The sequence below is a fragment of the Rhea pennata genome, chromosome 15 (assembly GCF_028389875.1).
Source record: "Rhea pennata isolate bPtePen1 chromosome 15, bPtePen1.pri, whole genome shotgun sequence".
Classification (NCBI taxonomy): domain Eukaryota; kingdom Metazoa; phylum Chordata; class Aves; order Rheiformes; family Rheidae; genus Rhea; species Rhea pennata.
The window spans coordinates 8,350,953-8,364,993 of record NC_084677.1 but is presented as its reverse complement, the minus strand read 5'-3'; the positions used below and the strand labels follow the sequence as shown (position 1 = coordinate 8,364,993).

At 36.5% G+C, this 14,041-nt stretch overlaps 1 protein-coding gene across 3 annotated transcripts in view; it reads left to right on the top strand.

Annotated features, from left to right (window-relative positions):
- MRTFB (myocardin related transcription factor B) overlaps positions 1-14,041 on the top strand; it is a 93,466-nt gene that overhangs the window by 22,042 nt on the left and 57,383 nt on the right. For 2 of the 3 annotated variants that reach the window (XM_062588438.1, XM_062588436.1), the window contains exon 3: positions 5,838-6,055. In XM_062588438.1, the coding sequence (XP_062444422.1) occupies positions 5,902-6,055 (154 nt within the window). In that variant the 5' untranslated portion in view covers positions 5,838-5,901. Of the gene's footprint in view, positions 1-5,837; positions 6,056-9,376; positions 9,437-14,041 lie in introns of those variants that run through there. The other variant, XM_062588440.1, reaches the window with a different exon arrangement.

Sequence of the window (14,041 nt, the reverse complement as noted above, 5' to 3'; positions counted from 1 at the left end):
GATCAAGTGGGTCACAGATTTTTTTCCTCTTATACCTTTGTGTAAAATAGACCCAGTAACAAAGAATCAAAAGGTAGGTTAGACTCGTGAGATGATTGTGCAATGGAAGATCATATTTAAAACCTCTTAGGTTAATGTACAAATGTCTTTCACTTGACTTCTAGTAGAATTCTCCCACTAGTAAGATGGCAGAAATGCAGAAAAGCTATAAAGTTTCTTATACTGCCTACGTGAGGAGATAAGGAAGAGACAAAGTGCTCTTCAGTGTTGCTTCTTTCCTGTGATTTGTTTTTTTGTGTGGCTTTTAAGCACCCACCCCAACCTTATGTGTCATTCTGGTAAGGCTAAAAATCTCACCTTCTCAATTAAATAAAAGATTGGGATGAGCTTCTGCCAGCTGTTGAGGGTAAGATATGAAGAGGGGTAAATGTTTGATTTCAAGACTTTCCCTCCTTTAGGGAACATTGTTATATATGTAAGGACACCTATCAACAGATACAACAACAACAAAAAAATTAAATATCTATTCTGTAGTAAGAATTTGCAGTTGCTTTTTCTCAACAGTGGACTATTTCAGTGCAAGAGGTTAAAGTCTTTTATAATAGTAGGGTCACTCTTAGGCACAAACCAAAACTCTTAGCCAGAGTTGTTTACTTGAGTTCTGAATTGACATTCTCATCCTTTCTTTCTCAAGATTCTGTGAGTTCTGAAGAAAGCCTAGAATCACATAACAAAAGCTTAGTTTCTCAAATCCCTAATTTTGGTACTAAATCTGTCATAAGTTTATAGTTACTCTTCCCAACTCCACACTGCAGATCTTCAGCTCTTCCTCGGGTAGACTGTTATACCTATTTGTGGGGCCTGTTTGTCACCAAATTACTGAAGTGATTCGATTTTTTTTTTAACTCTCGTAAACGTTGGGTGGAGGTGTTTGTCTTCTTTGAGGGGACACTTAAATACTTGCAGTTATAAAAGATAATTGTTTTCTAATCACGGGACTATTCAGCCTGTTCTCATTTCTTGCTGTAGAGAGTCCTATGCATGTGAAATTCTGTAATGAATGGTAAACTGGTAGACTGTGGTCTGTTTTTTGTTACAGCAAAACAAAGAGGCAATAGCTGTAGGTTGCAGTAAGAGGAATTCCATTTAAAGAGAAGAGATTTCCAAGGGGGTTGCCTGGAGGTGGTGGAATTGCCCTCTCAGGAGATTTTCAGCACACAGGAAGACGAGGTCCTGAGCAGCCAGCAGCCTGACTCTGAGATATCCTCCAAAAGCGCCTTCGAACCGGAATTATGCTATGATAATCAAATTGAAGCAAAAGATTTAAGTTGCTTTTGGGGTGAGAAGTCTTGCAAAATTAAACAAGATTTGTTTTAAGTTACATTGCAGTGCTACATTCATATCATTTAATATATTGTATAAATTTTTTGCTTGGATTGTTCTCAGTTGAATCTAGAAAAGCCACGTCTTAAGCCATGTTTACTCACACTCTTGAAACTACAGTTAACAAGTGGACCTGCAGCCTTGTTTAGTGGTGTGTTTTAGAAGTGATAAGAATTAAATGGGCTTAATTAAAAATACTCTCTTTAGCTACCCATCATGAGGAGAAGAATTGCTCTAAAGCTAGCATGCAGCATAGTAGATATCAAACCTTTCATACAAGAGGTTTTTCTGTTAATCTGTTACGGATTTAATTGTATGAATACAACTAATGTGACTTAATATATTTGAAAAGTGACTTCAAGACATAACTCATAGCCAATAAATTGCATATAAAATGCTCTGAAAGCAAATAAGCAGCAAAATTTTTACTTGAATTCTGCTCTGAAGAGACTTGCTTGGTTAATAATGTACTTAATTTGTATGAGTGTGTGGGCGTTTGAGGAGAGTGTAATGTCAAGAAATTGTATGAGAGCTGAGTAAATCATGCTTCTAAAAGCTAAGAACAAAGAAAAAAAATCTTGCATAACACTGAGTTAATGTTTTTTCATTTAGTGTGAAAGTACTAGTTGGTAGCTATGGAAAATAATGAAAGTATGTCCTTACCACCATAATTGTTATACTGAAGTTACTACTTAACAGGCATTACTTTGACATAAATGTTATAGTTGTTCACTATGCATTTGTTATATTAACATGTATTTGCAGTTACAAGGCTAAAGAATATAAACTAAAACAAAAAAGTGGTGAAAATAGATATAGTAGTCTTCTCTAATAGAAATCCTATTACTACAGCCTGAAAGGATTAATAAAACAGGCAGTTCTTAAAAAAGGGAGTGTTTTGTTGTTGTTGTTGTTGTAATCTTTCATTTTCTGTAGTAGGGCAGGATTCCAAATAGTCAGTATTACCCTTAGATTTCAGTTGAAAAATAGTTACTTTTACTAGTAGAGAGTGAATTATTTTACAAATCAATGTGTTGTTTCCTTGTTACGGCCAAAATGTCTCATTATAACCATTTTAACTTGTTGCGAGTGATACCTCTTTGAAGAATGTTTGAAGGTAAATTGTAAGAAATGCATGCTAGCATTAGAGTACTTAAATCAAGTATTGATCCACATAGTATCTTGTAATATTTGAAGTATGTGTGTTCAGTGTTTGACGTGCCTATTTTTTCACTTGAAGCACTACATTTTTTCGGGAAAATTAGTAAACACTTCAATATGTCAACTTACAGTGCCAAAAATAGGCAAGGAAATCTTGTTTCTGAGAATGTTTTACTTGTATAAAATTGATATTCTAAAATGACATCTGCTAAGTTTGGGGGGGGGGAAGGGAGTAGTTAAGTGTTTACATATCCTGTTGTGCTCTTTTTTTTAACCTTATTAAATATAGACACTTAGGGTTTTAGGAGAAGATTTAAAAATGTTTTAAAATATTAAAAAATATTAGCCATATGCCAGAGTTTAAAAATTTAGAAGTGTTTTGATTGGGACTTTGGGCTTAAACGATGTAATGTTTTAAAAAAATATTCTAAAGATTAGAATTTTGGTGTTTATTTGACCAGTTTTCGTTGTACTATGCTTCCCAGCCATGTTTTCTTATGAAGCTTAGATTTTTGTCTCATATTTCTAGTGTGATAAGTTGGAATGGTCCATTGGAAAACCTTTTCTATTCAACTTGCTATTTATTTCTCTTTTTTTGAAAAGAGATACTTTTTTGCCTCACCTTTGGGAGGGAGAATTCTTTAATGTTGCAAGATGAATCATGGTAGTCACGGGTGATTCAGCCAGCGTTGCATATAGATGCATAGAAAAGGTGATTAATAGATTCAGCTTCAGAGACACTGGTAGTAGAAAGTTTTGCAAATGATGTATTGACAGAATCTAATGATCGTTTTGTTGTTACCCTTCTCTAGATACTGATTCAGTTATTTAGCAAGTGTGAAACCTTTTCATTTATTCACCAAGTATGCTGCAAATTTGATAAGAAAAGATCAAGTTATTTGAAAAGGAATTGCTAAATAGTTCTAGCAGACATGTTTCACTCTAGCAGTGACTGTTTTTCCTCCTGAACACTATGCTAGAAGAGCAGTCACGATTTTAAGCAGTGTGTATATATTTCTCTTAAGGCCTTTCTTTGTTAGTTGATAGGGATTTGAAATAACCAAGAGCAGTCCGTGGAGGTATCCTTCAGTAACAGGGAGTTTGGAATGCTTTCAGAAACTAGAAGGAGTTGTAGGATGTAGATTGTCTAAAACTTCTTGGTCATGTAGCATCTTGTGTTAAGATGCATTTGAAAATTGTAAATCTTTCTTACTTCATTTCATCTATGAACTTTGTTTATTCTCGCAAGCCTATGCTTGCATTAGTGTATTGATTCTTGCTTTCCATCCATATCTTAATTTCTTGACATTTTTCATGTTTCACAGTATCATGCTAACTAGTACTTCCAAGGGCATGTTTAGCGGCTGGGGGGAGGCAGGGAAGAGAAAGACTGTTTTTGTCGGTCTTAATTATGTGTCATCTGTATCATTTTTAAACCATTGTTGTGAACCTAACACCATGAAGTTTCAAATGGAGTACTACCTTTGGACCTCACTCAGTAATGAATTCAGTGAAGCTAGTTGGAACCTTTAATAGCACACCTCTTATTTGTTGCTTTTTTGCTGCTTTAAGGTCCAAAAGAAATTGCATTTCAAGAAACTGAAGACTTCCAATAGTCTTAAAGAGGAGTGGTTGCATTCTTGTTAGTTCCTGTTAGAACTGTAAAGCTGTTAAAAATCACTGTTTTGTAGTACTGCAGGAAATTGTTTTGGACCTGAGATGTGAAAAGGGGGAGGAAGTAAAACACCTGATACTTCCTGTTAGCTGGTGGCTGGAGATTATGAAGATACCATGGTAACTGAAAGCCAATAGGACAGAAATAAGCTGAAAGGGGCAAGTAGGGAACTAAGGCTCTAGGTGTATAGTCACTTCAAGCAAGTGTTGCTGTTAGAAGAAGCAACTGTAACTATCCTGTCCTGTCCTTTGTATCATTCCCTCCCTTGTATCTACGAAAGTACTGTGTGGCCATAGAAAGTCATACTGGTGTGACAGGTGTTCCAGTGATGAGAACAAGTTGTTTGCAAGGTGGTTGTCCTCAGGTGGCAGTATCATTTAATCTATAGTGGTAGTGAAATTATGATGGGAGAGTCTAACAGCATATCCAGGAGTTTTACGAATAGCAAAGCTTAATAGAGGTGACGGACTGAGGACAGGAACAGAATTTGCCTGCTGGAAGGCAGATTATTTAATCAGAACAGAGTTATGACAATCCCTCTCCGTGGCTGTGTGTTACTGTGGGGCGTTGGTGGGCTCAGCACAAGTCCTTGTTCGGAGATTTGTATGGGGCATGATGAGGCTCTTCTTAATGCTCTCTCTCCTTACAAATGTTAGATTTATGAAACATGAGTGTGAGTTTGTTCTGTGGTAAGTGGGATTTATTCACTAAGGCTGCATTTTAAAATCATTAGTTTATTGGCTTATTTTTCAAAGCTTAATTTTTTGATGAAATGCAAATATATTACAAATAATGTGAATTCTTGTATTGAGTAACTGTAAAAATACACATCCTTGTGACTGTGGCCAAAGTATTTCCAAGAGTCTAGGGATGGACCAATAAACTTCATTGAAATTTCAGTGGTGCGATAGAGTTTTGTGTAGCTATAAAAAGCCTGACCCAGTAACTCATACTTTCCTCTCTTCCCACTGGAAATTTAGTACCACTTTAATGATAGAAAAGAAATTAATAATGAATTAGGACTTTTACACTAATCTGTAGAGTATTATACTATGAGTGGCTAGTATGCAATGAAATGAATTAGTAAATTTTTATGATAACGAACTTTCCTTATTAGAGAGATTAAAGATTACGTAATTTTTACATTGTACTTTGGGGATAGGAATTCTTGTATTAATACTAAGTTGAATTTTGATCCTAAGGAAAGCTTTGCAGTGTTTCGAAAAATTAAAAATAGTCTCTATATTATGATATATAAATTAATTATTTTACCATTCTCTAATGTAAGTTACTGAAAAAAAGAAAATTAGTTTCACTGGTAAACTGTGTACTTGCTAGAAGGTAGGCCACAGAAACTAGTGGATATCCATACTGGCTGTTAATACTGTGCAATTTTTCTGTCAAAGCAAGCAGAGAAACAGTCCGGCTTCTCAGAACCAGGTGACCGTTTAAATTACTTGTAACAACATTGCCTAGCTGTAGTTCTGCAAACCTGTATTATTTGTGGAAAATCAGTAGGTAGTGTGTATGTCATTTCAAAGTTGAATTTTGTGGGTGAGGGACCTGAACAAAAAAACAGCAGTAATGTGTTTACATGATTTTTTTTTTTTTTTGTTAGTTTTATCGACTATAGCGTGGTTAAGAGACGGCTTGTTCTCCCTGTCTCCAGACGACTTAACACAATGGATCACTTAGGGACAGCGGATGCTGAGGACGATTCTGGATCGCTAACACATCTTGCTCCTAGTCCTCATAGCGAAGCAGTTGCACATGAGTTTCAGGAACTCTCATTGCAGCCCAGTCAGTATTTACCTCCCCTTAATGAACGGAAGAATGGTGAGTGCAAAAGAAGCTGTTCTCGTTTTCTCCATATTGCTTAAATGTTTTCTGTGGGAATAATGATGTTTGTTTTATTCTATTAAAATAACTGACTCTCTTCATTTGTTCTTCCTCCATGTTAATAAAGTAGAGTTAAAGTGCTACTGTGTTACGAAATCTGTCCTGATTAGCTTCAGTTTTCATGGCCAATTTTAAGCCTGACTTTGAAACTCCAAGTGGAACATTTTGTTGAAGCATATAGCATGGAGATATTTATGTTTTTAAATAGTTTTTAAACTACAGCCAATGATTGATACAAGTATTAATGAGATATTTTTGGAAGGAGTTATAGTACTGTCAGACGAAAAGGGATAATTATCAAGAATACTTGGGTTTTTTTTTTTTTTCCATAATACAGAATTGAAGTTTCACATTGCATCCTAGATAGTTTATTTCACCATATAGTTTAAGGATAAACAATGAAAGAAAAATGAAATTTATGTTTAGGGAATCTTTCCAGTATCTTTCCTCATTGTTGATGTTGGTGTGGCAACTTAGTAGAAGAGTGTTTCCACTGCTGCAGTAAGCGTCAGGAAGAATTAGGTCTGAATCTAAGTGTAGGCTCATTTTTATTGGGAAGAAGTTAGTAATTTAAACTTTATTTCCTTCTTTTTTCCCCCTTCCTTCCCCCCCCCCTTTTTTTACATCAGTTTGGCTCCAGTAAGCTATTAATGAATTCATATGTAATGGTATAAGCATAATTTAAAAAGGCAAAAGTTATCCAAATATCTATCATAAAGCAGGACAAGTGGGGAATGTAAGTAGGCTATATGTATATAAAACACCTGGAGACAGATCTGAGTTGTGCTGTTTCAGAAAGACATGGAATATTAACAGTACTCAAAATGCTGCTGTTTGCTCAGTGAGGTACAAATGGTATGGTGCCTTGCGTGAATGCCTTCGGTATTAGATAGTAGTTGAAGAAAGATTTAAGAAAAGTAATAAAGGAAAAATAGGATAGCAGGCAGACTTAAATTTAGCTTATATAAACCTGAAATGGCTACCACTTTGAATACCACTACCACTTTGAATACCACTGCCACTTTCAGCTTGTGTTTTACAATTGCTTTCTTACTTTTTCTCCACATCTGAAGATTTTGAATGTTTTTTTTGCATCCTATGCGTAATTGTACTTTCACATTTTTTTCCCCATTCAGTAAGAACTGAAATGGATGACTCAGGTGTGTATGTTAAATCTAAGTAAGTCAGGTTTTCATTTCTGACCTAAGAACTCACTAAATTAAACAGCAAACATCCATTGCAAGATTGTAGGCTTGTAAATTGCTCACCTGACCGACCTTGCTATGGCTTCATTGTGTCTGTATTTGTTCTGCTCACTTAATTTCATTGGTTTTTTTTTCTGCTTTTAGTAAGAGAGGTAAATTGTCAAGCAGTCAAACTAAGTATGCAGCTCAGATGCCAAATTTCTTGTCCAAGTTTGTTGTTTAGTCTTTCACTTTTAGTTCTTCTGTATCAGGCAATTTTTCATCTTGATGGGCGTTCTTCCCATAACTTGAAAGTATTGTTGTACTTTCATGAATTAGTGCAGTAATTTATAGGCAGGTTTTAAATTGGCTTCAGATATAAGCAGTTACATTTTTTTTATTACAAAGACATGGCAGCTGCAAAAGACTTTGATACTTACAGCCTTTGGGTTATTGAAAGGACATAGGAGGTTTTTATAAATAAAAGAGAGGGGCAGAAAAAAAAAAAGTTGAGAAGTTGCCTTTCTGTTCTCTGTGCCAGGTGACTTGAGATCTCTTACCTTGTTACCCTTCTCTTCATTATTTATGTAATTCCTCCTATGACTTAGAGCTCTTTGGAGCATTTGTCTGTACACAGGAACAGGCCTTCCACAAAGATTTAAATGCCCTGTCTGAAGAGACTTAATTGTATGAGGTTCGCATGTTAAGGCTATGACTGCATTTCATCTCTGTCTGTTTAAAAGACTTAAGTCATCTGGCTGGGCTTGGCCAAAAGGCTGAGCAATGTTTGGGCATCGTTTTCAAGGCAATTAGTTCAACCCTTTGGTATCAGTAGAAAAAGGAAAAGGCTCAAGAAAGAGAACTGTGAAGCAGATTAAGAATTTATTTATTTATTTATTTTAATGTGGGCAAGTACAATCTAGACATGATAAAGAATTTTTATTCAGTTTTATACATCTTCTTAAGCATCTTGTCACTGCGAGAATGTTAAACTGAAGAATTCCAGATTTGTTTCACCCAGCAAGTAGCTTTTCTTGTTGCAGTTTCCAGGTGAGACATCTTGTTCTGTAAAACCCATCTAGGGGTTAACTGGTCTAAGTGTATGCTTTATTTCATGATAGAAACAGGCAGTTCACTGAGATCCTACTTGCTTTTTTATTTAGGCTTTGTTGCAAATGCCATTTTAGTAGTATTTAAATAACTTCTGAATGTGTTCAGGGTGTCAGCCTAGTTCCTCTCCTGCCTTTATGTGAAATAGCTGACTATATCTGACTTCATAACTGACTTTATGCTGACTGTCTGTTCTTGTTTCTTGGGGAAAAAAAAAGGATATTTGTGTTCAAATCACTTAGTACAACAAAAAGATGTTTGGACACTGTGATCATCCACAGCTCCCGAACTATATTGCTCACTTGTATTTCTGAAGTTAGTTATTTTGGTTAATGGGAAAATTCATTGTAGAATTTTTGGAAATTATGAGTATCAAAGGAGGAGATTTGTAAAAGTGAATTTGGATTGGATGTATCTGTATTAAAAATAATTTAAATACTTAGTCATTATTTTGACTTTTTACCAAAATTGGAGTTCATGAACAGTATTTTAAAGTACCAATATTTTATAAAACCTGTAAGTTTAACTATTTTAGGACACAAAAGTGCAATAGCATTCAGTACAAAAAAATATGAAATGTTTAAGGGTTTTTTTGGTAAAGCTTTTTATGCAGGAAGCATTATGCTTACTGTGAACTTCAGTGGTGATCCTTTAAAATTTTATTTATTTACTTGAATGATCTCTTGTGGCCGTAGTCCAGTAGGTGGCTGGGTTATTCTAGTATAGTTCTGCGTAGTGTTGTTAAGCTGGCTTCTACAAGTTACTGTAGAAACTGCATTTCCTGCTTTTTTTCAATCATACTGAAAGTGTGGGAGGCTTATGGTTTTGTTTTGTGTTTATATGGAGGTAACCACAGCAGGGCAATGGAAACATACAGAGGAATTGCAGGCACATGCCAGATGAGCCAACAGTAGTTTGAGATGTTACTACTTCATCCTTTCTTTTTTGCAGCTTACTTCTCTTCCCCTGCCCAGTGTGCCCCCAGAGATCACAGTCATAGAGCAGAACCAGCAAAACAGTTCACGTGAGCATATCTCAATATCTCTTGGTGCAAAATCTCCTAGTTTAGGTTAAACTCTGCTGGAACTGTTGTCCCTTGAATGGACAAAAGAGCATTTATGTGCTCTGCCAACTCTTGAAGAGGAGGTAACTTCCAATAGGAAATTAATAACAAACAATTGGAGGGCAATAGCATCTTAATGCCTCTCCAGCTATTTACTGAATGCAGGTGCTTACTCCCTGAATGGAGACAAAAGGATCATTTCTTTTGAAGGTGGGAGAGAGAAGGGCAGCAAAATATTCCCACCTCTCAAATGTCATTTTTTCAGACAGATGTCTTCCATCATAAAGAGTCTGTGAAATACAAATTTTAAGCAATTCATATTTTAATTATTGGCCAAGTAATGGGACTTTTCAAGTTGAATTTTCTAGATGAAGGTTATATCACAGAGCTGAAATACTTCAACTGAATCATCTCTAAAGCAAGCAGTCACTTTTAATTATTTGAGATTAAAACAAAAAATTGTTTACAGAAGGTAACCTCAGCATGTGTATTTCTGTGTAATAACAAAGAATCCCGAGATGTTTTATGTTCCCTTTTTCTTTTGACCAACTGTTTTGAAGTTAGCAGCTGTGGGCAATACCGAATTATTAACGAAATTAATTTGAATGTCTCATTAGCCATCTATCTATTCCTGGGTAATTAGGCAATATATGTGAGACATTTTGTCAGCCTGTGCACAGCTTACCAAAGCTTGTGTTCTTAGTGGCTTGTGTGTTCTGTGGAGGCCAACTCATTCCACTTGCCGAAGAATAGCAAAAATCACTTTTTCGTGGGTTCAAGGGCAGCTCTAGATACTTCTGTTCTCTACTCATCGCCTGCTAAGATCCTAAGAAGTGGATAATAGCAGAAACAAGCCTGTGATTCTGGGCAGTCTTGTGGCAGCACTATAGTGTGTATTCCACATCTGTCGCAGGAGCAGTTGGACTGATCACATAAATAGAGAGTAGAGCTGTAGAGGCTCTTGGTTTGCATCTCTGCCTAAAGGATGCTTGATTGTGCTCTCTGGATCAGAGCCACTTCATTTGTGTTTGCTTTCTTTGTCTAACTACTGTATCCTTAGGAAGGGTGGTGGGGTGGTTGCTGGAGGAGAAAGGTGGCATAAGGAAGCTCTTCTTTGGGGGCAGGAGAAAGAAACTGGTGACCAGGTATCATTTACCTGGGCTGCAGTGAAGGAAGAATGATAAAAGTAGCAGCAGCACAGCATAGCTGAGGTACTAGTCAGACAATCTGCTACCCACAAACTGTACCAGTGTCTATCTGAGAGGCAGCAGGAAAGGGAAGGGTGGAGACTGTCTGGAGCTGACAGCAGGAGGGTAGATGGGAATGATCCTGCTTGCAGCCTTCCAACCTGTTGTTTCAGTGCCAGTGGGTGTGGAGGAACTGCACATGCAGTTGCCGTTAAAAAAGGAAGCACTGCATGAACCAAGCTTGCATACTGAATTTAGTGCTTTTGCAGTACTGATGAGCACGCTGCCTTGGCTGGGAGAGATGGGAGTGAAAGCCTTGCTGTCATGATCCATGAAATCGTAGCGGTACCTGTAAAGTGAAAACATCCTGCCTTCTAGGTTTTATAGCAGCCTCTCTTGGCTTTCCAGTGGCTTCCTTGCCTCCCTTTCTTGTGACAGTGGCTACTAGTTTCTAAATAAATAAATGTGTAAGTTCTCCCCAAGTTACTGCTGTGCAGTCATCTGCAGATGAGAGCTTGGTCATGTTCTTATAAAATGGGTGCATAATTTGTTGGATACTGCAGAGGCTATTAACTGACCTGTCCCACTCTGTAGGCCTGCTTCAGCTCTGTGTCTTGGTTGTGAATCTCCTTAGATGCTGTGTGTCTATGCTGTATCCTTTGCATTGTAGGAAGAAACAGTATTGCTCCATGTGGTAATGAGTGTCCTCTTCTGTATCTCAAAATCAGGGAAGATTCCGGACTTTATGCCTGTGGTGTTGGGGATTGAATGTTTTTTACTGGAGGAGAGCAAAAGATAGTGGTGTCTGCTAGATCATGCCCTTTCATGGTTAAAGCTAATACTCTACAACAGAGATGAGCTAATTGAGAAAAGAGGTGGGAGTCCTGGATGTTTTGCCAGAAGAAAGCCTCGGGACAGTGAACATCTTGAACTAAAAAGCAACACTGGTAGGATCCCTGTTAGAAAAAGTTTTCCCAAAGGTAGCAAGTCCCCATCTATTCCAGCAACCCTCTCAAGAGAACAGAATCAGTGTCTTGGGCTGCTGAAGAGCAGTGGTGTTCAGGAACCTTGAGGCATTCAAGGTCAGATGAATATGATGAATTCCTAGGGTGTCACTGGGGCTCGTAGGGGAACTGAATGAATTATCATGAAGATAGAAAAAAACTTTTTCAGATTGTGTCTGTTGAGTTCCTCTGAAGGACTACTCAAACCTGCTGCCAGACAGACAGTTATCAAAATAACTGAATAAAATCTGTACCACACTTAACCTCGTGATAGTACTAAGATAAACTTGATGTACCAGGGGAGTTTTTCTGGCATCTGGAAGAGTTGTGGATATATTAGTTTATCTGTTATCTCCTATCTTCAGCTCCCTCATAGCATAGCACTGGTAACACCTGCATTATTGGCATAGCTTTGTGGCTTCTGAACAAATTCTCAATCCCTTGTGCAATTAATAGATTTGAAGCTGCAATTTCAATGCTGGGTCATCAGGTGAAATTTGGTATGGTCTTCCTGTATCACCTTGTATCCCACAGTTCGCTCATGTTCCTGTTCTCTTTTTTTTTTCCTTCCTCCTCCCCCCTAGATCTCTGTTTAGGTATTTTTTCTCTCATAGTACATATTAGGTTACAGTGCTTAGATGTTATTTTCTTGGGAGAGTTTGGAGAGAGAAAATGGATAGTGGGAAGGCTAGAGAACAAAAAACTTCATTCTGGTTTAAGTAACTGACAGAGAAAATAACTGGAAACATCAACTTAAATTCAGCAGTTTCACAGTCACTAACCTGAAAGCAACGAATCCAGAAAACAGCACTCATATGGGCTATATTCTGAATAATAGCAGTAACAACCCAAAGCCTATTTAGATCTAGAACTACAGTTTATAATGAAGAGTGTTTTTTCATCCTTTTAATTTAATTTAACATATGCTCTGTGTTTTTACAAAGGATTATTTAATAGCATACATGTATTGGATGTTCCAGGGACCATTAAAAATTGAGCATGTTGTAATTTATATACGTTTGTATTTATTTTTTTGCTTTGTTTTGTTTTTTAAGACATGATGTCAGAAAAACAAATGTCTTCTAATGTGTGTATTCTTTTGATTCCCCTGTAAATATTTGAATGTCATCTTATCTGTTATGAGAGGAGGGAGCCAACTGAGTAGGTACTTGTTTCCCAGTAAGTCTGTCTTTGTCATTGGTACTGCCAGTTCCCACAATCCTAGCATTCCCAGGGCATCAGTCAGTGTCTACAAGGAACAATTTTCAAATATTAAAGCATGTGAAAAGACATACAGGCCAAAACTCAGAGCTCTCTGGGGACTATGACCTCTTAAATGGAATATATTCTGACATTTTCACAGGCTACATGAAAGAATTCCAGCAGGGTCACTCCATTTGGTAAACTTCTAAACAAACATTCTGTCATTTTGGTTTGATTTATAGATTTTTTTTTAATTATCTGCTTATTGTGAAGAGATTAAGATGGAAGACATGACCTGTGACTGACTCAATTTAAGGCATCTGGTATATATGAAAAAATCCTATGTTACAGGATTTGACATTTAAGTGATTACAGAAGATATGGAAAGCGTGTTTTCTTTTAAAGAAATCTCTTGATCTAAGTGTCTTATGTTAACTTCTTTTCCTGAAATTCTTTGTAGACAACTAACTGAATAGCTGGAAATGAATGTTATTTTTTAATTCCACTCAGTTGTATTAATTTTATTTTTGCAATTGTTGGAACTAAATCATAACTGCGTATGTGCTACCATTGAAATATTAGCTTGTGATAGGGACACTACAATAAGAAGGTGGAGCAGTACAAACAAAACTAGTAATTGATGTTTCATATTTATTATATGAGTCTTGGAAATCACAGCATGATAGATGACTTTTCCTTTAAAAATATGTGCATGTAGATGGGAAGGGGTGAAATGTTAGAGAATCTTTCATTCAAGCTGCAAACCGTGTCTCTCAACATACGTCGTTCCTTAAAAGGAACTTGTATGCATTTTACTGGGAGATAATCACGTGCATGAAGCAAAGAGAGTTAGAATATTATAAATACAATTTCGTATCACTATAAACTGGGTTTGTTTTTTTGAGGGGGTGAGGGGAGAATGCAACTATTAGATGGTGACAGTAATTTGAATCATTTTATTTGTTAAATACATGTCTGCAGCTTTCCTGACAGAATTCTTTAGTCATAGTTTAGTACACAGTGCTATTCCAAAAATTTCTCTATTTTTTCATTTGACTTATTGTACAATGTCAAATATTTTTTCTTACTTGTTTTTTCAACCGACAGAATATGAAGATGAGACTCAAATGTTTTTGATTTTCTGTATTTACTTTAAATACAAGCATAAGATT